Here is a 24,429-nt window from a genome sequence, read left to right as displayed (position 1 = left end):
CCACACTTCCATTTGATTAGTTGCCCTTTGTTTGTGTTCATACAACATTTTATGCTATACGTGGCACACTGTATGGTAATTATTTATGTGTATATTTTCCTACCTGGAGTTGAGCTTCTTGTAGGTGAGGATTGCTTTTTTTTTTTTTGGTAATTTCTTTCAATTGAATTATAGTTGGCATACAGTATTATGTTAGTTTCAGGTGTACACCATAGTGATTCAATATTTTTTACATTGTGAAATGGTCACCATGATAAATCTAGTTACCATCTGTCACCTTACAAAGTTATTACAATGTTATTGACTATATTCCCTAAGCTGTACATTACATCCTCATGACTTATCTATTTTATAACTGGAAGTTTTGCCTGTTAATCCTCTTCACCTGTTTTGCCCATTCCCTGAACTCCCCACCCCTTCAGGGAATGGGCAACCACTACTTTGTTCCCTGTTTCTATGAGTCTGTTTCTGTTTTTGTTTTGTTATATTTTTTGATTCCACATGTAGGTGAAATCATGTGGTATTTGTCTTTTTCTGACTTACTTCACTTTCTATAATACCCTCTAGGTCCATTTGTGTTGTCACAAATGGCAAGATTGCATTTTTTATGGCTGAGTAATATTCCATTGTATGTATATACCACATCTTCTTTATCTGTTTATCTATAAATGGACGCTTAGGTTGCTCCCACATCTTGGCTGTTGTAAATAATGCTGCAGTAAACATGAGGTGCACATATATTTTCAAATTGATGTTTTGTTTTCTTTGGATAAATACCCAGAAATGGAATTGCTGGATCATATGGTAGTTCCATTTTTAATTTTTCGAGGAACCTACATACTGTTTTCCATAGTGGCTGCACCAATTTACATTCCCCCCAACAATGTACTAGTGTTCTCTTTTCTCCATATGCTCGCCAACACTTGTTATTTCTTGACTTTTTGATAATTGCTGTTCTAACAGATGTGGGGTACTTTCCCATTATGGTTTTGATTTGCATTTTCCTGATGATTATTGAGGATGAGCATCTTTTCTTGTGCCTATTGTATGAGTCATCTATATGTCTTCTTTGGAAAAATGTTCAGGTCGTCTGCCCATTTTTTAATCAAAATTTTTTTATTTATATTGAGTTTTATGAGTTCTTTATATTTTTTGGATTTCAACCCCTTATCAAATATTTCATTTGCAAATATCTCCTCCTTTTCAGTAGGTTGCCTTTTTATTTTGTTGATGGTTCCTGTACTATGCAAAAACTTTTTAGATGTAGTCTCACTTTTTTTTGTTTTGTTTTTGTTGCCCTTGCCTGAAACGACATATCCTAAGAAATATTGCTAAGACTGATGTCAGAGAGTTTACTACCTATGTTTTTTTCTAGTAGTTTTATGATTTTAAGTGCTACATTTAAGGTTTTTTTTTTTTTTTTTTTTTTTTTTTTTTTACATTTAAGTTCTTAATCCACTTTGAGTTGTTTTTATATTTGGTGTAAGAAAGTTGGTCCAGTTTCATTCTTTTGTATGTAGTTGTCCAGTTTTTCTAACATCATTCACTGAAGGGACTGTCTTTTCCCAATTGTATATTCTTACCTCCTTTGTTATAGGTTAATTGGCCATATACATGTGGGTCTATTCCTGGGCTCTATTCTGTTCCATTGATTTATGTGTCTATTTTTGTGCAAGTACCATACTGTTTTGATTACTATAGCTTTGTGGTATATTTTGATATCATGGAGCATGATTTGTTCATCTTTCTCAAGATTACTTTGGCTATTTGGGTTTTTTCTTGATTCCATACAAATTTTAGGATTCTTTGTTCTAATTCTGTGAAATATGCCATTGGAATTTTGATAGGGATTGCATTGAATCTGTAGATTGCTTTGGGTAGCATGGACATTTTAACAATATTAATCTTCCAATCCATGAGCCTGGTACATTCTTTCATTTATTTGTGTTGTCTTCAATTTCTTTCATCACTGTCTTATAATTTTCGGAGTACAGGTCTTTCACCTCCTTGGTTAAATTTATTTCTGGGTATTTTTTTTTTTTGATACAATTGTAAATGGGGTTGTTTTCTTAATTTCTCTTTCTAATAGTTCGTTTTTAATGTATAGAAATGCAACAGATTTTGTATATTAATTTTGTGTCCTGCAACTTTACTGAATTTAGGTTCTATTAGAGTCTAGGATTTTTTACACAGGATATCATGTCATTTACAAATAGTGACAGTTTTACTTCTTCCTTTTCAGTATGGATGCCTTCTTTTTTTCTTGTCTAATTGCTGTGGCTAGGACTTTCAATATTGTGTTGAATAAAAGTGATAAAAGTAGGCATTCTTGTCTTGTTCCTGATCGTAGAGGAAAAGCTTTCAGCTTTTCACCACTGAGTATGAGGTTAGCTTTGGGTTTGTCATATGTGGACTTTATTATGTTGAAGTATGTTCCTTCTATAGTGATTTTGTTGAGAGTTTTTATCATAAATGGATGTTGAATTTTTTCAAATACTTTCTCTGCATCTATGGAAATGATCAAGTGATTTTTATCCTTTGTTTTATTCATGTAGTGTATTACATTGATTGATATGTGGATGTTGAGCCATCCTTGCATCTCTGGAATAAATCCCATTCAATCATAGTGCATGAACCTTTAATATATTGTGGAATTTGGTTTGCTTATATTTTTTTGGAGGATTTTTGAATCTATGTTAGTCAGAGATATTGGCCTGTAATTTTCTCTTTTGGTAATGTCTGGTTTTAGTATTAGTTAATGCTAGTCTTGTAAAATGGGTTTGGAAGCATACCCATTGGAATAATTTGAAAAGAATAGGTATTAACTTTTCTTTAAATGTTTGGTAGAATTCATCTTTGAAGTTATTTTGGACTTTTGTTTGTTGGGAGTTTTTTTGATTTCTGATTCAGTTTCATTGCGAGTAATCAGTGTATTCAGATTTTCTATTTCATCATGATTCAGTTTTAGAAGTTTGTATGTTTCTAGGAATTGATCCATTTTTTTCTAGGTTGACCAATTTGTTGGCTTATAATTGTTCATCGTAGTCTCTAATGAGCCTTTGTATTTTTGTGGTATCGTTTGTAACTTCTCTTTCATTTCTGATTTTATTTATTTGGGCCCTCTCTCTTTTTTACTTGATGAGTTTGGCTAAAGATTTATCAATTTTGTTTATCTTTTAAAAAAATGAGCTCTTAGTTTTATTGATTTTTTTTCTTTGTTTTTTTTTTTTAGTCTCTTTTCATTTATTTCTGCTCTGATCTTTATTATTTCCTTCCTTTGACTAAGTTTGGGTTTTATTTGTTCTTCTTTTTCTACTTCCTTTAGATGTGAAGTTAGATTGTTTGAGATTTTTCTTGTTTCTTGAGGTAGCCTTGTTTTGCTATGAACTTCCCTCTCAGGTCTGCTTTTGCTATGCTGTATCCCAGAGATTTTGGAATATTGTGTTTCCATTTTCATTTGCCTCAAAGAGTTTTTTGATTTCCCCTTTGATTTCTTCATTGACCCATGAGTTGTTTTTTTGTTATTGTTTTAACATGCCCAGTACGTGCCTAGCACATTGCCTGTAACCTAGTAGATATTCAAGAAATGTTTGCAAATTGATTGCGTTAGAATTCAAATTTAAACTATACTAAGCTGAAAGAATGATCCAAATGAAGAGAATAAAACTCCATAAAATATTACTCTTGGCGAATTGCTACTCTTGTATATTGCTTTGGTAGTATTTACCCTGGGTCAATGAAGAAATGAACTATTGAGATTATTTTCTCATTTCTGGTGATAGAGTTCTACTAATTTGTTAAAATGTACTTCTGAGGGAGCCAGTGAAAGCTAGAGGATAGGCAGTGACTAGAGAACAGGCAAATGAGCATCCACCTAAGCCATTTATTATGTGTGCTGAAAGGCTGTAGACATCGAGGGGAAAAACTGTTAATTTGTGACTTGTTCAAGGATGCCCAGAAAATTTTGTAAGCATGGCTCTGAAATAGGTAAGAAGGAGGAAATGGAAAGAAATGAGTATTTCTAGGATGATAAGCAGATAGACACTTGCTGAGATGGCAAGGAAATTGGTTGTGAGTTAGAACTGTTTCCTCCAAAGGTGTTTCAAGGATCAGACAGTTAAAGAGTTTTCACTTACAGAGTAAAAAGACTGCTGAAAGTAGAGAGGAGCAGTAGCTGGGCCTCAAGCGTTGGCTCCTTGAAAAGGACCTGCATGACGAAAGGAAGTGATGGCTGAGGATTTTAAAGCTATAGAAAGCTCTTTGAATATCGTAAATTGGAATTTAGATAATGAGACAGATTACAGCTAGAAATATCATCATAGCTGTGATTGCTGGACCAAAGCAGAAAGAGGAAAAGAAAGGGCTATGCTGCCAGCAAAGTAAGAAAAGGTAGGCCAAAAGCTAGACCTCAAGGGAATGTTTTACAACAGAAAAAATCATGCTTTGTTTCTGAATGGAGAATAGTCCGAGGGAACTTAGGACTTTTTGATAGATAAGACAGGGTCCTATTCCCTAATTTCTTGCAGAGTTGCCTCCATAAATTCAACTTTCCAAAACAGTACTTGAACTTCTTTCCCAAACTTCCGCATTCTCTCTCTGTTAATGGCATCATTATCCTTCCTGCCTGTCAGGCTCAAGATCTGAGCCACACATTTCCACATACATGAATACCTCCTGTCTCTCGCTCGCAGTGTCCTTGGCTCCCGTTCCTCCTTCCCTTTGCGTTATCACTGCCCCCATTCAGAACCCCTTGGTCTGTCCCTTGGTCCCCTGCAGTCATGTGCATCTCGGTCTCCCTTCTGTTTCTTCCTACTGTTCTTTTATCCTGTACGCTGCTGACAGGTTCGTTTTGCTGAGCACAGTACTGATTGGGACCGACTTGCCCGGTTGAACACCTTTAATAGCTCCCCAGTTTCCTATGGAATAAATTCTAGATTTTTTAGAATGACATTTGAGGCCCCTTTCCTTTCTGCTTTCTCCCTCCTCTTCACACATGCTGCTGTATTATAATGAAACATAGTTTCTCCAAACAAACTTATGTTTTCCTGTGTCCATGCTTTTGCTCACAATCTCCTCTTGACTGGCTCACACTTTTTCCTGACACGGGTTCCACATGAGCTTGAAAGCTTAGTTTAAAAACGACTTTTCTCATTTCTGTTAAGTTCCTTCTCTAACCGGTTCAACTAAATTGTCCCCACTGTGCTTCCATAGCCATTTGTTCCTTTATAATAGTGCCGATGACTTTTATCATGCCTTTTATTTAAGATCTGTTTACCTGTCTCACCTTGTGTTCTTGTTTATAATTCCCGTGAAGGCATATACCATAGCATCTTAACATAGTTGGAACTCAGGAGAGGAGAGCTCACTTAAAGCAGTGGAATCATTATGACTTGGTAACTCGCTGTGGCTATAAAAGGCCTGTTAGGCAAAACTATCTATTCAAGAAACTGCTTATAGACAAGGCAGAAGCCATTCACTTCATTGATTCATGGGCTAGCTGACTTCTTTTCTGGGATACCTTCCCTCTTAAGTTATCTGACTTTTAAACCCCAAAGCAACTACCTGCTTCCTGTGTTGGTGGGCAGATTTTTATATATAATTTATATATAACTTTAATATAATTTAAATTTATCCTAGTAGGATTCTATTTTAAGACTTTAAGGGAGAAACATGATCGATGTTTCTTTGAAAGTTACCTCTCAAACAATTTGTTTCTCACCCAAGTTGTGCCTAGAAATGTGTCAAAAATCACAAAAATGCTTTCTTTACAGAAGATGCAAATAGTGGTGTGCTCCTTCTCTAATGGTATTGAGCTGAATTGTTGCAGGATCGAAGAATCTTTTCATGAGTCTTCAGTAATGAGCTTTACCCCCTTCTAATTGTACATATTTTTTTTTTGTTTCAAACCAGATAAGAGTATTGAATAAATGGTCTCTTTTGCTCATCAGGTTATGGTGGAGAATTCAGATTTCACTCCGTCACAAGTAGGGTGTCTCTTTACATTCCTTGCCCGGCAGCTTGCAAAACCTGATAATACCTTGTTTGTAAACAGAACCCTCTTTGATCAGGTGAGTATCTTTAACAATGGGAGCTAAAATGTTTTTATTCTTTTACTGTTCATAGAAAAGTTCATTGGATTACATGGTATCTTAATGTAACAGCTTATTGGATAAGTGTCTTATCAAGGAGAAGCCTGTTTAAATTTCAATTTGGGTCTAATTTAATTTTTTTTTTATCACTTGTCTGGGTAGTATGATTTTGCCTAGTAACTTGGTATCCTAGGAGTATGGTTTGTGGAGATTAGTTTATAGAGATTCTGTTCTCTCAATTATTCTTTTGCTCCACATTGCCTAGAATTATTTGCTCAAGAATTTTCCAATTTAGGAATCACCCATCTTACTGGTAGTAAGACTATTACATTGATAATCTGGAGGAGAGATTACTTTTAGAAAATCTGAATTTACTTACAAATGATTTTGAAAGGTATCTCCTCATCCCAGTTACATAGCTCCTACGTATCCACAGGTGGCAATGAAAATACCTTTTTATCTGCAGATAAGTGTTAATAATGAGTGGCATTTATTGGGTACTTCATAGTGTCAGGCTCTGTTATGTATCTATTAACTCAATGATCCCAGTAGCTCTGAAATTGATACAGTTGTTACCCCATTTGGCAGATGAGGAAACTAAAGCCTGTAGAAGTTAAGAGTCACTCATCCAAGGTCACATCTAATAAATGTCATTATTAGTAATAAATGTTATTATTAAGTGTTAATAAGGTTAAAGTTCAAATTTAAGTGGCCTGACTCCAAAGTTCATGCTTTGCTTGGTCCCTAGAATCAGGGATCTTAAAGTTAAGGTATGTAGATGGCACTGCCTTTAGTCATGTTTCTAAACAGTAAAGAAATGTGTGTAAGGTACATATTAAGTTGTAGCATACCTGAACCTCCTGTGCCAGATACTGGGCCACTCAGATTGGGAGGTACTGTATACCTGTGGTATTTGTTATGGCTGAGTGTTGAATGCATTGGTGATATAGAAGGGTAGTTGTTATTTTCATTGTGACAGTGTTATGGCATGTATCTGATACCCAATAAAAAAATATCTTTCTTTGACCAGGTCCTTGAATTCCTCTGTAGTCCTGATGACGATTCCCGACACTCTGAAAGACAGCAGGTATGAACTACTAGGACACTTTTGCTAGAGTGGGAAAGACGAGGGAATAACCCAGAAAGAACCCTTCTGTGCTAGGCCTTACCAGGCATTGGGGGAAAATGACTTGTGCCAAATGCTAATACTAAGCTAGATAGTGGAAACCAGAAAACAGTGTGGCTGGTTGTTAGAAGTACATATATAAGGAGCTTATATCAAACTAAATTCTTAGGCAGACTGGGCCTGTCTTGCATTCAACATGACATCAAAGAATACTTCATCCTTCTGCACATGTAGCGACCATTGGCACCTGTTGTGTCCTGCTTTCCACCAGTGTCATTAATCAGATAAGAACTCCTAGCTGCTATGGCCCTGAACCAGAGAGACTGCCGGATCCTGAGTGGGGGCACTCAACTTTGGGAGCGTCCCTAGCCCCACTACATTAGGGCTAACCATTTTTGGAGACTAGGATCCATCTGTCCTTCCACTAATCACTGTGAGATAGTAACTGCTTAATTACCACAACTACTTATGCCTCTTTCTTGAGGGTCCCTTCTAAGAGTAGAATTCTTCAAAAGTTTCCCCATTATAATTGTGAGCATTGAGAGTCAACCTATTTAAAAGTAATAGCCAGACTTTTGTCAAATAAGCTACAAAAAGTAATACTTTGAGAGCTGATTTTTTATGGTAATAGTCCACAGCTGGGAGGTTGAGACTCAGATAAAGAACATAGGTTAGCAGCAGTGACCCCTTTCTCTGCACAGCTGTGGCCCAGTGTCGGTTGCAGACTATCTTAGGAAAGAGAACAGCTGCTAAAATTTTAGTTATTTCTTAAATTATATTGAATACAAACAGTAATGTGGACCCCTCATTTAACCCCTATTTCTTTATTGACAGGAATAAAGAAAAAATAGGAAAAGTGAATCATGGTTTGCAGGGTGCAGCTATATAAAATGATAACTTTTTCTATAAATACTAAATTAAACAGAAATGAAAACCAAATCTAAATGTAAAAACCAAACCTTGAAAAGTAGTCATCATATAATAACATTCTATTATTGGGAGTCCCCTTTGCAATTGTCTAGTTTCTTTTTCTACTCGTTTTAGAAATATTGAAAACTGATAAAGTTGCTGAAGTTCACAACTAAGATTAGAACCCAGTTCCTTCCCATCTAATCCAGCACTCTTTCCCTTGTACCATTTGTTATACATCAAACTTTGTTTATGCAGTATTTTTGAGTATTTTCCAGTGGTATGCTGATAAAAATTTAACAACTCGTCCCTCAATGTAGGTCTGATATGAATGTTGGTTGATATTTTCATTTACATAAATGAAAGTGCAACAATGAAAGCATGTTAGAACGTCATTCATTCATCAATGAAGTGACTTCTTTGCTGAATTGGGTAACAGTTTTTGAATGCTAGAAAAATAATTTCTTAATTTTTTTGTGCTATTCACAATGTAATGACTACTATGTGCACACTTTTAAGTTTTATCGCCTTATTATCTCCTTCACTTTCTTAATCAAGCATTGGCAAACTTTTTCTGTAAAGGGCCAAAGAGTAAATATTTTGGGCTTTGTGGGCCACATATGCTATCTGTCACATATTCTTGTTTGTTTGTTTTACAATCTTTTTAAAAATGTAAAAAGCCCCGATTTATAGCCTTTGCCAGTTTCCATGGTATAAGTACTCTCACCAGGGCTGATTTCATCCTACCAACACGATGTCCCTGAATATAGAATTGGGAAGAGATGCACAGAACACCCTTATGTAAAATTCCTACCATACCGATAGAGTTATAGGAACTAACCTTGAGGGCACACATAGTAAACTATAGTAACGTAATTAGGAAGTGATGAGTTTTGAGTATTAATTACTTTTGTTTTTAATTTAATTTATTTAATTGTAAGTTTATATCACTTAATTTTTAACATGGCTGTATTCAACAACCGACACAAAATTCCTAAAAATGTAACAGTCAGCTCTAGTGAGCTGGTAAGACTGACTCCACCAATGGCATTTCTCTTATGTTATTCCAAATTGAGGCTTTCAGTAGATGGGGTGCACTCCATAGTTGTTCTATATAACCGTGCATGATAGTACTCAAAATGGGTTATATTAGGGTTCTGAAATGTAACGTTTGGATAGGTTTTATTTCTTGTTTGCCTTTTTTTTTTTTTTAACTTGAAAGTAATCAATTTACTGGGTTAGAAAAACACTTTGTTAAGGGGTTTCCTGGAGTTCTGAGAAGGGTCGTGTTATTCTCCATCTTAAACTTACATGTAGGAAAGAGCTTTCTCATATTGCTCGAGTGACTATGTAATGGCTGTTTTGCATTTTGAGGTTTATTTTAAAATATTGATGAATCCATTGCACCATCCCAGTCACCTTGTTTACTCAGCTCTTAGTGTGGTAAAATTATTTATATCAATACCCATGGTTTTGTTTGTTTTTTATTGTGGTAAAATATACATATCGTGTAATTTGTCATTTAACTGTTTTAAGTGTATAATTCAGTGACATTAAGTATATTATCATTGTTGTGTGATCATCACCAACATCCATTTACAGGACTTTAACTTCCCAAACTGAAACTCTGTATCATTAGACAGTAAGCCCCCATTATCCCCTCCCCAACCCCTGGCCACTTTCTGTATGTGAACTTGACTGGTGTAGGTACCTCATATAAGTGGAATCCTACAGTATTTTTTGTTTGTGTGTAACTGGCTTATTTCACTTAGCGTTACATTTTTAAGCTTCATCCATGTTTTAGCATGTGTTGGAATTTCATTTTTTAAGGCCGAACAATATTCCATTATATGGATATACTGTATTTTGTTTATCCATTCCTCCTTTGATACACATTTGGGTTGTTTCCACCTTTTGGCTCTCGTGAATAATGCTACTATGAAAAACCCAATGTTTCATTAGAAAAAATAACTTGTAACATGGATGCTCCCTGTGGACCATGAGACATAAAGAACCATGAGAACCATGAGATATAAAAGCTCTAGGTAAGAATGCTTTCTTGAAAGAGTACATATGGGCATTTTTAGCTTAGTAGAGGGTCAGTTAGATAGTCTAATAAGACTTTAGTTACAAAAACTATGACATTCCTTCCATGTTTGAAAAATAGTCATTTATCTTTTTATAAGACTTACAATACGATCAACATTATAATGGCTGTCTAACCCATTATGTATTTGAGAGCCAAGCCAAAACCTCAGCAAGTAATAAGACGAAAGGAAAAAAGTTACAGTTTGTACAGCTGAAGGGACTCTTAAAGAGCTAATAAAAAAAAATTCCAATGTGTTTTGCTCATTTATTTTAAATGTTCAGGTCCTTTTAGAATTGCTGCAGGCTGGAGGCATAGTTCAATTTGAAGAGAGTCGCCTCATCCGTATGGCAGAAAAAGCAGAGTTGTAAGTTGTTTTGAAGCCATATATTAGTTAATACAACTATTAAATTACATTTCTCTAACTTGAAGCCCAGTTTATTCATGCATTACCATTTTTTTAATTAAGAAAAGCTATGCAAATAACAACAAAAACCTAACTGTGAAAGTTTTTGCCTTTCAAGTCTAGAAATTAGTAAAATTGGCAGAAATTAACAGTGAGTAAATTTGAAGTGTTTGTACCTTTGTTTTAGTAGAAAAATGAATTAGTTATGATTTAATTATGATTAATTATGATTTATTATTTTAGTTATTTTTTTACTTACAATTCCCATGGTATTTAATAGATGTTTAACAGTTATTTCTATATATTATAAACAATGCAGAATTTAACATAGCAAATAAGATGCAATTTGTTAACACTGCTATTTATCTAGTTTGTTGAATATTTCATTTGATGTATTTAATTCTGAACAAAGAAACATAATTAATTAATTGATATCTAATATATTAACTATTTTTATGTGACACATTATTGCTTTAACATTTATTTTGTATCCCATTTTGAAATTTCTTATAAACATATATTAAGCAGCATAGTAAACCTATATTTATAGAAATGACAGATATTGATCCAGTTAGATACTATAACTTCATTTAGCAGTAGAAATAACGCTTTACTATATTCATTTATCTTACTACTAACCTTTATACCTGAGCAAAGTTCTTTAAACAATTAGCTAATAACTACTTGCCCGGTGGGTACACTGAAGTTTTTCCTTTTATGTCCTAGTTATCAAATTTGTGAGTTTATGTATGAACGAGAACACCAATATGACAAAATTGTTGATTGCTACTTACGTGACCCACTAAGAGAGGTGAGTTAAGAGCCTGCTTACTCTTTCTACTTAGCATTCCCTTCTACCCTCCATTGAGTGGAAATAACTATTCAGTAGGTATAACTATTTAGTAGAAATATTTGGACATGTGTTTGCTGATTCAAAGTTTTCATTTACTCAGTAGGTTTTTATTGAGTGCCTGCTATTAGCCAAGTATACATTGATAATTAAAACAGATATAGTGCTTGCAATTTTAGAACTTATAATTTAGTGTGGAGATTGATGGTAAGAAACCAAATATGTAATTACAAATTGTGATGAGCACTAGAGAAGAAGAGAAAGTGGGTGCAACTTTGGAGGATAATGGGGGAACTGACATGTACAGAGCAGCCAGGGAAGGAAACTGAGACAGAGTGACTTATAAACTGACTTTGGAATTTGAGAAGTTAGTCAAGCAAAGAACCAACAGGGTAGGGAACCAAATATACAAAGGTGCTGAGGTGGGGAAAATTTTGACATATTCAAGGAACTGAATAAAAATCGTATAAATGCTGGGAACATCAGTATAAGCATAACAGACAAGGGCAAAAGTGACTTGAGATGAAATTGGAAATATGGGCACGGACCACCAAAGACAAAAGTATGACATTCCCTCATTAGGGTAATGAAATGGAAACCAAAATTAACTGCAACAGATTTGCAACTTTTAAGAGTCTATCCTAAACTTTAAACAATTACTTTTTCTCTTTAGTATCAGTTTGTCATCGGTTAACTATAACATCTCCACATGGGTTTCCATCTCCAAATGATAGACCTTTACCAAGACTAATACAGATAATAAGTAGTGACTAAATATTGCGTAAGCGGATTAATGAATAAATTATGTTGTCTTATGCTCCTCAGGAAGAAGTCTTTAACTACATTCACAATATCTTATCTATTCCTGGACACAGTGCTGAGGAGAAGCAGTCTGTCTGGCAGAAAGCAATGGATCATATTGAGGTGCTGATTCAACACAACTTTTGAAACTTCCCCATTTGTGTGGATAGCTTCCCAATTAAGTTTAGAATAACTAACGGCAAGTCATATTATGAAGCTGATTTACTTACTGATTAACATCTTTTTGAAATAATTTATTCCACCTCGTGTTTGTATTCATAATGCCTGTGTCATATACAATTCATTGTATCATGAATTCTGGAAATAATCCATGTTCAATCAGCTAGTTAAAAGCTGGAATATTAGTGGGTTTTTACAACGTTTTAGAATGATTCTGAGAGTACTCCTGGTCTTTTTGTCTAAATACATAATGGGAGCCATTCCCCCAATCACCCAATGGAATTTTGGAAACATTACTGCAATGAGTTTTTTTCTTTGATATATTTCCCTTCCTTACCTAACAGGACAATGATTCTGATTTTGTTTATGAATGCTATTTTACAAGAATGCAGAAGTTGACATGGAAACAAAAAGTTTTTTGTAAAAAAACATGGTTATAGATGCCTGAATGGAGAGACTGATAATGTGTGATGAACATGTGATTAGAATGCCTTCTGCAAAAGGGCCCCAAAAAACACTCCTCACTTTAGTTTCCTTAGGTTCATAATATGCAATATACCTCAGAAACCAACAGAGCTAGCAAGTTTGTTGACATTTATTCTGTTTTATGAGTTACTGATTATTGAAAAAAAGAATAATGAAAGATGCTGAGGTAATCCTAGTTTGGGAAATAACATTTATATCTACAGAGTTTCTTTCCTCCTTCTAACCAGGATCGGCTGATGGAGTAACGAACTTCTAGTGATGGATTTAGAGATGCAGTGAAAGCCTGTGATTATTCAACATGTTTTAAATTTTTTATACATATGAAAAAATGATGAGCAAGGATGAGCTCTGAAACTCTGAGAAAACATTGCATGTTATGTGCACACTTTGTTCTAGTTCTTGATGGTTGTAAAGTTTAGAAAAATCAGAAATGTGAACATCATCTTATGTGAAACATCTGGTGAAAGAGGTAAAATCAGTCATCAGATGTGTGGTCTGAAGTAATTTCCACACTTTCATCTATAGGATTGAGAATATATATGTGTATGTGTGTGTGTGTATATATATGTGTGTTATTTAATGTTATGATATTCTTGCTAACAAGATGAATATATCTTGATGAAAGAACCCAAGAAAACCTTCTCCTGTTTTGAGTTATATCTTTTTTCCTTTAATCATTCTGTATTCTTTTTCCTTTCATCATCCCCTTTAAGTCTCTATAGTTACATTATGGCTCATTCTTCATTTCACTCCATCTGCATCATGCGGTAGTTTGAGCACATGGACTCCAGACATCCAAAAATGAAGCTATCTCTTTCTGCATAATGTGAAACGTGATGAATTAATCAATGAGCAAACAAATTATTCAGCAGAAAACTCATACTAGAGAAGCAAGAAGTATTTTTGCTGCACAACAATTATTTCTGCTGATGATTTTCCCCACGTCTGCACATTTTTTTCACCTTAAACTTTTTAATGTCTTTTAAGGCCACAATTAGAAATATATAGACTTTTTTTTTGAAGGACTTCTGTGACTTCAGTAATGTAAATAAAATCAACATTAAATATGTAAGGGTAAAAGTCCTCATAATAAAGTTTCCCAGCAGTATACACAGGGTATAGATTAGTGGTCGTGAACACTTTTACGGATAGAGTCCTCTTTTGAGAATCTAATGAAAGATTTGGACCTATGGTTCATAATATTATGGCGGTGCACAGACACGTAATTTTATTTACAGTTTCAGGGACCCACAGACCCCCTAAATGCCATTCTTTGGTTGGGGCTGTAGATTCCAGATAAAGAACCTCTGGTTTATATGGTTTTTCCAATATGGACAAAATATATTTCATTTGATTTTTTAAAATACTTTTAAAATTTATAATATAAAAAACATAATATAAATATAAAAATATCCCCAAAGTGCATAAAACAAATAGAACTTGATAGAAATGCAGTTTCAGTCTTCACTTCAGATCTACTGAATGACAAACTCTGGGGGTAGGGCCCAGCATTATGTTTTAGTAAGCCCTCCATGTGGTTCTGAGGCATGTTAAAAATATGACAAACACTGCTCTAGGGTCTGTAATTGCCAATTAATTGGGATAAATATCTTACACTTCACCAGATGCCGGCATTGAATGAGATTTTGCATTGGCTCTATATCCTTGCTAGATTTCAAAATTTTGTCTATCTAGTGGATGTGTAATTATACTTCATCATGTTTTAAATTTACGTATCCTTAATTATGAACGAGATTGAGAGACTTTTCATGTTACTGGCTGTTTGAATTTCCTCTCTGTGATGTGCCTGTTCAAGTCTTTTGCCCATTTTTCTATTACGTAGAATGTCTCTTGTACTTACTGATTTTTAGGAGTTCTTTATGGATCTTGGATGTTACTCTTTTTCAGTGATACATGTTGTGAATATCTTTTCCCACTGTGTGGCTTTTTTTTATGGTTCTTTTTTTAGAAAAGTTTTTTCTTTTTTAAGTAGTCAAAATAATATACTTTTTTCTCTACACTGAAAGAGAAGTCCTCCTATATTATTGTCTGAAAGCTTTCTTGTTTTTTTTTTTTTTTTTTTCATCTTTAAATCTGAGATCCACCTGAAACCAGTTTTTCAATACGGTATTAGGTGGCGGTCCAATTAATTTTTTAAAATATTGGAGCCCAGTTTTCCCAACATAGTTATTTTATTTTTTTATTTTATTTTTATTTTTTATTAAAGTTCATTGGGGTGAAAACTGTTAGTAAAGTTACATAGGCTTCAGGTGTACAATTCTGTAATACATCATCTATATATCACATGTGTGTTCACCACCCAGTCAGTTCTCCTTCCATCACCACATATTTGACCCCATTTACCCTCATCTACCACCTCCCTCCCCGCTTACCCTCTGGTAACCACTAAACTGTTGCTGTGTCTGTGAGTTTTTGTTCTTCATTTGTTTGTCTTATTCGTTTGTTGTTTTCATTTTTATATACCACATGTCAGTGAAATCATAGGGTTCTTGACTTTTTCTTTCAGACTTATTTCACTCGGCATTATAATCTCAGGATCCAGCACAGTTATTTTAAAGGTTGCCTTCCTCCATTGTGCAGCAATGCTACTTTGTCATAAGTATATCAAGGACCTATATGCTCTGACTGTTTTTTTGGGCCCTCTTCTGTTTCATTGTTCTGTTGTTTGTCTCTGTATCAGTACCACACAAGTATTTTAAATATTGTTGCTTTATAATAAGTCTTGATATCTTTAAGAGACTATTAGCTATTCTTGACCTTTTGTACTTCCAAAAACATTTTAGAATCAACTTGTCAAGTTCCACCAAAAAAATTTGCTTTAACCTTATCATTCTGACAGAGAGTACATTGAATCTATCAATCATTTTGAATGTAATTGACATCTTTACAGTATTGAGTCTTTCAATTAATGACCATATGGTATAACCCTTTATTCAATGTTTTTCTATAAAGTTTTATAATTTTCCAGAGATTTATCCATCCTTTGTTATGTTTACTGTCATAACTTTATATATTTTTTAGCATAACAGTGCTATCGTTAATGATATTTTTTCATTTCCAACATAAGTACAATGTTTACTATAAGGATTTCTATGACAATCATCTATTTCTTATATGTTAATAGTTTTCTTAAGAAAAATTTTTATCACTTTTTCTCCCTTATTCTATTGTTGTGGTAATAGATATAAACCACCCATGAATTCTGTGGATAAATACAACTTGATCCTGATATATATTTTTTTTATATATTGTTAGATTTTATTTTTCTTTAGGATGTTTGTATCAGTGTTCATGATTTAGATCTGTAATTTTGCTTTTCTTTGTTATATTGTCCTATTGGGTTTAGGTATTAAAATTTTGCTAGCCTCATACAGTGAGCTGAAGAAGTTTCCTTTTCTCTATTCTCTGAAAGAGGTTAATTAGTGTTGGAGTTTTTCTTCTTTAGATGGTTACTAGAAGTTACCAGTGAATCTGTTTGGGCTGGGAGTTTTCCATATGAAAATATTTTAAACTATTCAATTTCTATAGTGGTTAAAAATCAGTCCAGGTTTTCTATTACTTAAGTCAGTTTATTAAATTATAATTTTCTAGGAATTTATCCATGTTGTCTAAATTTTCAAATTCCTGACATAAATTAATTCATAGTAGTTTCTTATCTATTTAATGTATACAGATCAATAGTAATATCACCTTTCTCATTTGTGATATTGATTAGTTGTGCTTTCTCTGTTTTCAGATGTATTATATAAAAATAGCATAAATTGTAGTTATTTGTGTCAGCTTATCATTAATCTACAAACACTAACACAAAATTATTGGATAGATCATGACTATTGCAGTCATACTTGTCTAATTTTTTATTTGATAATATACTGTGTTGATCTATATTTGGTCTTTGCATTTTAGCCGTGCAACATGCGATTGGAAGGGTAGAATAGTAGGTCACAGAAACCAAGTGAGACGAGAGTTTCAAGAAGAAAAGTTTCAAAAAAAAAAGTTTCAAGAAGAAAAGGAATGTCCCACAGTAATGTCCAGGAAGGTTTAAGGAGAGGACAAATTGGAAATCTTAAATTTGACAAAAGGTCTTATTAACAGTGGTTAATTAACAGTGGTCAACCTCTTTCTTAAGACTTATGACCTTAAGTTGATTTCTAAGATACCTGTAGTTTTTAAATCCACCAGGCATCAGAAGTAAAGTTTTAGAATTCTTAGCCAGAGAAATTGCTACTATAGCCTTTTTTTCATTTCTTCAAGTTATGACTTTTGGCTGAAAGGTGAAATTCACTGACAGGGAATGTGGGAAGTTTTTGTTCCTTCTGATCATCCTGAACATATAGTGGCCTAAATCCAGAGTTTTACTGCTTTCATTTTATAAGAATTCTGAATTATCTTCTATATCAAAATCTGATTTTTTTTTACATGACACATTTTAAATGTTGCTCATTTACAACATGCCTTTAAAAGGAGGCCCTATGAACACACAATGGGATTTATAGATGATGTAATACAGTATTGTACACCTGAAATTATGTAATTTCATTAACAATTGTCACCCCAATAAATTAAAAAATAAATAAATAAAAGGAAGCCCTACATCAAGGTCTCCTGAAATGCAGTGTAGAAGCTCATGAAAGTATTGAGGTTAGATGATCATGCTTCCCATCTATGGAACTTCTATTTAAATTAATATTAAAGATTTAACAAAAAGATTTTACCTTTTTCTTTCTCTCCAGGAACTTGTGTCCCTGAAGCCCTGTAAAGCTGCAGAGCTGGTTGCTACTCACTTTTCTGAACAGATTGAAACAGTCATTAAAAAACTTCAGGTAAATATTGCAAAAACATTTGGGGCAGAAAAATCTAGTGGAGAGACAATTATTGAATAGCCACCTAACAACTTTCGATTGTAATAATTTCTTCAATTAATAGTTGCCATTTAATAGCAATTTTTACAACGTGTGTGTGTGCGCGCGCGCGCTCGTGTGTATTTGACAGCAGTTATATGATGATATCTGAGTCTGGAAATGAGGGAGTTCATCTTTGTGCATAAACATTAACATCACAGAAGCATTTTTGGAGTTATAGATCATGACTATTGCAGTCATACTTACTTCTCTAATTTTTCACTTGACAATATACTGTGTTGATCTATATTTGGTCTTTGCATTTTAGCCGTGCAACATGCTAGAAGTTATAATATACAGAAGATCCTCTCCTCACCACTCTCCTTTTTCTTTTGCTAGAAGAACTACAGTTATATTCTTTTTGAGGTTCATGTTATTTATTTATTACTTGTATCATTTACTCAGATTGGGTTAATGCTGACTATTTAGAATTTTTCTGGGAAAATCTTTCCTAGAATACAGCTATATTAATGTTGAATATTGAGATGCTCAGTTTGGAGTACTATTTAATGGACCTGGTATTTTACTTGTCACTACCACGGCAGTGCTAACTGTAAGTTTTGCTCACTACCCCATGACCACAGTGATAGAGGTAGGGAATAGGTCAATGACAGGGACATGAAGCACAACCTAGAGTTCTCAAGTGACAATAATAGTAGCAGGGGATGGGTATGCAAGAGAGAATCCAGAGAAGTGAGTGGGAGGCCTGAGAGACAAAGGCCTCCCTGGCCTGAGAGACAAAGATATGGAATTCATTCAGTGAAACACTTACTATTACTGTGGGCCCACTGTGTACCACTGTATGATAAGCCTTGGGCGGGGGGCAAGGGGCACAAATAACAATGCAGTCTTCTTTTTTCTTAATTTTTTCCTATGGAACAGAGAAGTACTTATATAACTACACTATTATAAGTGCTAGAGCAGATATATGTGAATAGTACTGTAGGAACAAGAGGAGAGAGTGATAGACTGTGTGAGAAAGTCAGACAAGAGTTCCCAGACATGACTGAACTGGGTTAAATAATTAGTATCCGTTTTCTAGGCAGAGAATGGGGAAGGGCTTTCTAGAGAAAGTGTTCTGTATATGTAAAGACTTGAAGGCATGAAGCAACATGCTTATTCAGAGAATGGTCAGGTCTAAGTGAAGCATGATGTGGTTGGAACAATGGTGGAAGAAGCAATAGATTAATCTGTAAAACGTATGTTGGAGGGGAGGAGTTAGAAATACGGAGGCTGGAAAATAGTTCGGGACTGATATTAAACAACCTTATATGTAATGCTAAGAAATTATTCTGTATTTTCTGTGTCCTGGAGAATTACTAAAGTGTTTTAAGCAAAGGAGTGACATCATCAGATTCACTTCATAGGCAACTCTGTAGTGTGGAGAAGGGACCAGCAAAGCGAGCAAATGGAGGAGAGAGACCAGTTAGACCAGTTAGAAGGCAGAAGGTCTAGGCACAGGATGGTGAGGACCAGGACTAAGTCCCTGGCAGTGGAGAGGACAGGTCCCGGGTATGTTTGTGAAGTAAAAGGTACAGAGCTTGGAAACTAGTTGAATGTGATGGGAGGAGTTAAAAATGACTCCCAGGTATCAGGCTTGGTTGTCCAGCATGATGAAGTCCATTAACTCAAGATAAAGACTCATCCATGAATTCAATAAATGTTTATGTACCTGATGTGGGCCCACAACATTAAGTGCTGAGGATACAAAAACATAAATCTATCTCTGTGCTCAAGGAAGTGGACACTTGCAGAACAGTGTGACTTAAATGATGGTAGAGCACTGCCCAGGACACCGGGGAAGTACATGGAGGGGCATCCAGTCCACTCTGGGGAGGGGGGCAGGAGGACATTTCTCCTAAAACTACTCACAACCCACAGAGCTTCTACCCCCGTTAAAAGCCAGCAATTCTGATGAATCTTCTCGCCTATGGTGGTGTTTGTTATTGTTGTTTGAAATGTAAGATTATCCATTGCAGGATTTTCTTTTTCATATAATCTCTAAAGATGTTTAGAGGCAGAGAGGCCAAGTAAAATGAATATACATAATGTCATTGATCAGGCAGATGTATAACAGCTGAAGTGTCATAGATTTAAAAAAAGTGGCTATTTGTGGAAAGTCTGTGGACTCTTACACATGGAAGTGTTTCTTTTATTGCAAAGCTTTACTGATTGTGTGAGAATTCCACACACATTTTATGAAGTGCCTTTACTTTTGATGGCAAGAAACATGCCTCCTATTGTTTTCAGAATTCTTGGAATAAAAAATAAGCCAGAATATTAAGTTATAACCAGAAGGAAAGTCATGTAAAATAAACAAAGTGATAGGCCCCCTGGCCCATTGATAGAAAATCAAAGACTGGTAAACATATTTAAAATATATTCTAAATCACATTTGTCCTTTTCAGTCTTGAGAGTCCCCTGCTTTTTATAGGTGAAGTTTGAAAGGGTCAAAAAAAACAAAAAAAAACAACGGGAAAACTAAACTATAATAATTTTTGCTTAGCTTTCCCAGAACTTAGAAACGTTTCTATTCATATAGTATTCTAAGGTTTATCTCATTTAATTCTCACCTCTTCCCTGTGTAGAGCGCAGAGAACATACTGCTGTTCTCTTTTCACATAAGTGAACTGAATTGCTAAGGGAGTCAGTGACTTACACAAAGTCACATAGCTAATAAGTAGAAGAAACCAAACCCAGATGTTATGGCATGTTAATTGCTAACATGTTGCCGTTTGCTATCTCATCTGTAGTTGATTATATTGGGGAGTTAATGAATTTTTGGTGATATTTGTCATATGGGTGTCAAACTCCTACCCTACCTAGATTAACTTCTTCACAGTATGCTATTGTCACAAGAAGGACGGGGTGAGGCAGGTGAACCCATCAGAGCAGCCAGAACTCACTATGTGCAGAGCAGTTCAGAGCACCAGGCATTCCAAGCGTCTTCCTTCTGGGAGGGATTTGTTTTAGTAGATCGCCTTTTGGGGGCAATAACAAGGTGTTTGTGTTTCTTCTACACTCAAATTGAATGTGTGACACTGATTAGAATTACTGAGAGGAAAAGATCTCCAAATGGTTCTCTAGAATTTCTTAGATCTATACAGAGGGTTTAATGGAAATGCATGTGTGCATTTTAAAGGGATATTCTAGGGTCATTCTTTACCAAGGCATAGTTTGAAGAATTTGTTTTAATATTGTATTTTTTACTGTTTTTCTCTTTCAGAACCAGGTTTTGCTTTTCAAATTTTTGCAGAGTCTTCTTGACCCAAGGTATGTTGATAAACTTTAGTTTTTCATAATACATACATGAGAAATTAAAATAAATTGAGGCTAAGAAACTGTTCTGTTATCCAAATAGTACACTCACCTCTTGATTTTTCATATTAGTAGGAGTACCATTTACATAGATTCTACCATAATAAATGATCTGAAAATAGTTTATATCTTGAAGGAATACTTTTCTTCCCATTTGAACATGAATGTATGTGGTGACTTAATAAAATAATTCAAATGCAACAATGAGTCATACCATGAGGACATGTTTCACAAAGAGTTGGGTAACCATCGAGCTTCTCCTTTCTGTCCTAACTTCACTCCTTCCTATTCTTTATTCTATGCTGCAGATTTGTGGCTTTACTTTTCAAAATAAACACCTGGTCCCAGCCCACCTCTAACTGTATTACCTTTTTAACTTCCATTTGAAGTGTTTAGTTTTAAGTAACTGTACCTGATGGTATTAGGAGGAAAGTTTAAATGTTATGGTGTTTTTTTTAAGTGCTACTTAGTGGTACACATCAAATAAAAACGAGCCCAAGGAGATGATGAAGTTAGTGATAGATGTGCAAGCCACTCAACTCTGCATGTAAGGTCTTAACATTTTGTTGCGACTAAATGGAGTCTGTTGAGCGTTGAATATAATAACATTTAACACCTTCTAAGACAGTCACTCTTAACCCTCTAAGACAGTTACTCAGAAGGGTGTGTCAGAACCACCTAAGAAACTTTAGAAAATATAGGTGCCGGGCCCAACCCCACAGAATCACTGTGGGTGGGGATATTTTTGATGTACACCTGAGCTGAGCATCACTGGCTTAAGTGTGACGTTCCTTCCAAGTCCCAGCCCTTTCTCTAGAGCGCGTGCGCCTCTTTCCCATGGCAGAATTCCTTCTGTTCCTCTCGTGTTGCTTCCAGTTTCAGATTCATTCTCTTAGGACCTGACTCCTCCTCTTCCAGGATAATTTAGTTTAACCAAGTCCCTTTCCCCAACCATCCGACCTGGAGAGACTCAAGCTGGAAGTTCAGCTTTACCATGGCCTTTTCTCACATGTAACAAAGTATAAATGATAATGGTGACCAACTTGTACTTTTTTTTAATAAAAAGAATACCAGTACTAGGTAATGTAAATATCAATACTGGTCATTCCCTTTGATATTGCAATTATACTTAACTTAAACTTTGCAGTAAAAGAAATGGCACATCACAAGCGTCTTCCATGGAAAGTCTTGCTCTGTTATTACCCTATGTCTAGTTTTGAAAGATGCTAATTAGGTAAGACCCTTTAAGAGTACTGTGAAAGTTGTTCACTAGCAAGCCACAAATAATTTTACATTTACATGGTATATTTTATCTCCCTGAACTAACCCTAACCCAGGATAATTACTCTAAATTAGCTTGTCACACATTATCCCTTCCTGTCATATCAATGTGGCTACGAGGTCCTCTCTTACCTGCTTCAGAGAGAAGCACTGCATCCACAGCAGTGCTCTTCTTTCTCCCCAAAAAACAACATGAGCTGGAATGTCCTAACTTTTGACAACAGCCAGATCACCAGCTTTACTTTAGCCTAGCAGAAATTAAGAGCTGACAAACATTCTCCCCTTGACCGAACTTGACTCAGGCTCCTCTGATTCCTCTGCTCGATTAGGTCTGTCCTTAGGCTTCTGTCTCTGTCCTTGTAGAGTCTAATTTTAGCAAGAGTCCTGCTAAGTCAGTTTGGCCAGGATCCCACACCCTTCACATCTCATCACCCAAAATTATCTGTCCAAATTCCTGCCCCCCAGTCCCCCAGGTGATATCTGATCACCCTGGCTTGCCTTCAGTAGGAAGCCTGTTAGGTCAGTTTAGCAAAGAATTACTCTACCATCTTAGTAATGTTCTCCCCTCCTCACCCCACTTATTTTTGTTGTATTGGGAGTTAAGCCTAGTCTTTCTCTCCTGCTGCCCACACCCCAATGCAGTAGTCCTCATACCTAGTATGATAGTCCAGATAGCGTTAGCCTTACTGTTTTAACAAGCACCATGGGTAATTTTTTCTTTAACAGAGCTTTGAATTGATAAGACTGATACTTTAGCTCCACCTTTAAAAAGAGCTCACTTTCAGGGCAGCCGGGTGACTCAGTTGGTTAGAGCAGGAGCTCTCAACAACAAAGTTGCTGGTTCAATTCCCGCAGGTGACAGTGGGCTGTGCCCCTTGCAACTAAAGATTGAAAACGGCAACTGGACTTGAAGCTGAGCTGTGCCCTCCACAGTTAGATTGAAGGACAATGACTTGGAGCTGATGGGCCCTGGAGAAACACATTGTTCCCCAATACTCCCCAATTAAAAAAAAAAAAAAAAAAAGAGCTCACTTTCATAATGATCCGTCTCCAAGATGTCAAAGATGTAGTGTTCTGCTTTGAGAGTCTCAATTCAGAATACATCATATTTTATCCTCTTACTTTCTTTTATATAGGAGACAGGTATCCACTTAGCTTATGCTCTAACTTCATTTGTAAATTTGATGTTTGGCATTTCAATACAATCATTTTTATATAAAGAGCATTTTAAATGATAATATCTCAGATTAACCCATAAAAGCCTGTTTAACCCACAATGTAAACGTATACTACTAGTAGGGGAAGGAGAAAAATCTTTCCCTTTCACCCATCTAGGTTCTTGGCTAGGGCTCTGTAACAAAACACAGATTAAGAAAAGAAAAACATACAAATTTATTTAGTATAAGTTCTATGTGATACAGGAGCCTTCATAAGGAAATGAAGACCTAAAGAAGCAGTTAAACATGAGCGTTTTTTGCTAGGTTTGGTGAAGAGTAGAAGGTCATGCGAAAATGTGATAGGACCAGAGTTTGTGACTGAGGATAATATACTGGGGGACACTGAGCAAGGTCTGTTTAGATTCCTCTTAGTGCCCCTCCGTGTTTGGTGATAAGGTATTCCTTTCCTCCAGGTACAGGGAGAGCACCTCTCACATGAAGGTTCTGATGATCTGCTTCGAGGGTGGAGGGGATACCAGAGAGTCCTTCCTGCACCTACCGTTTCTCAAATTCCTTCAGCTTAAAATATTTAATATACCAAAGGTGTGATCCAAAAATATGGTGAATGTTTAAATTAAAGAAATTTATTACTGTAAAAGACACATTGCCATTAATCCCCCTCAAAATATCTAACCCTCCTCCCCCCTACCCCCGCTTTGAACATACTTATCCTGTCGTTCTTGCCACTTTCTGAAGCAGTTCTGGAAGTCTCTTTTGTGAGTGTCTTTAGTTGTGCTCTTGTGGTTGCCTCAATGTCC

At 35.3% G+C, this 24,429-nt stretch overlaps 1 protein-coding gene across 2 annotated transcripts in view; it reads left to right on the top strand.

The window, feature by feature from the left end:
• The window catches only part of VPS8 (VPS8 subunit of CORVET complex), a 236,051-nt gene that overhangs the window by 115,309 nt on the left and 96,313 nt on the right, over positions 1–24,429 (top strand). For both annotated transcript variants that reach the window (XM_081062741.1, XM_081062742.1), the window contains 7 exons: positions 5,949–6,068; positions 7,120–7,176; positions 10,495–10,577; positions 11,343–11,427; positions 12,292–12,390; positions 17,688–17,777; positions 21,082–21,128. In XM_081062741.1, the coding sequence (XP_080918867.1) occupies positions 5,949–6,068; positions 7,120–7,176; positions 10,495–10,577; positions 11,343–11,427; positions 12,292–12,390; positions 17,688–17,777; positions 21,082–21,128 (581 nt within the window). The remainder of the gene's footprint in view (positions 1–5,948; positions 6,069–7,119; positions 7,177–10,494; positions 10,578–11,342; positions 11,428–12,291; positions 12,391–17,687; positions 17,778–21,081; positions 21,129–24,429) is intronic.

Source organism: Rhinolophus hipposideros (assembly GCF_964194185.1).
Source record: "Rhinolophus hipposideros genome assembly, chromosome: 2".
Taxonomy (NCBI): Eukaryota; Metazoa; Chordata; class Mammalia; order Chiroptera; family Rhinolophidae; genus Rhinolophus; species Rhinolophus hipposideros.
Note: the sequence above shows the minus strand (reverse complement) of the source record. Positions and strands in the feature narration are given on the sequence as shown.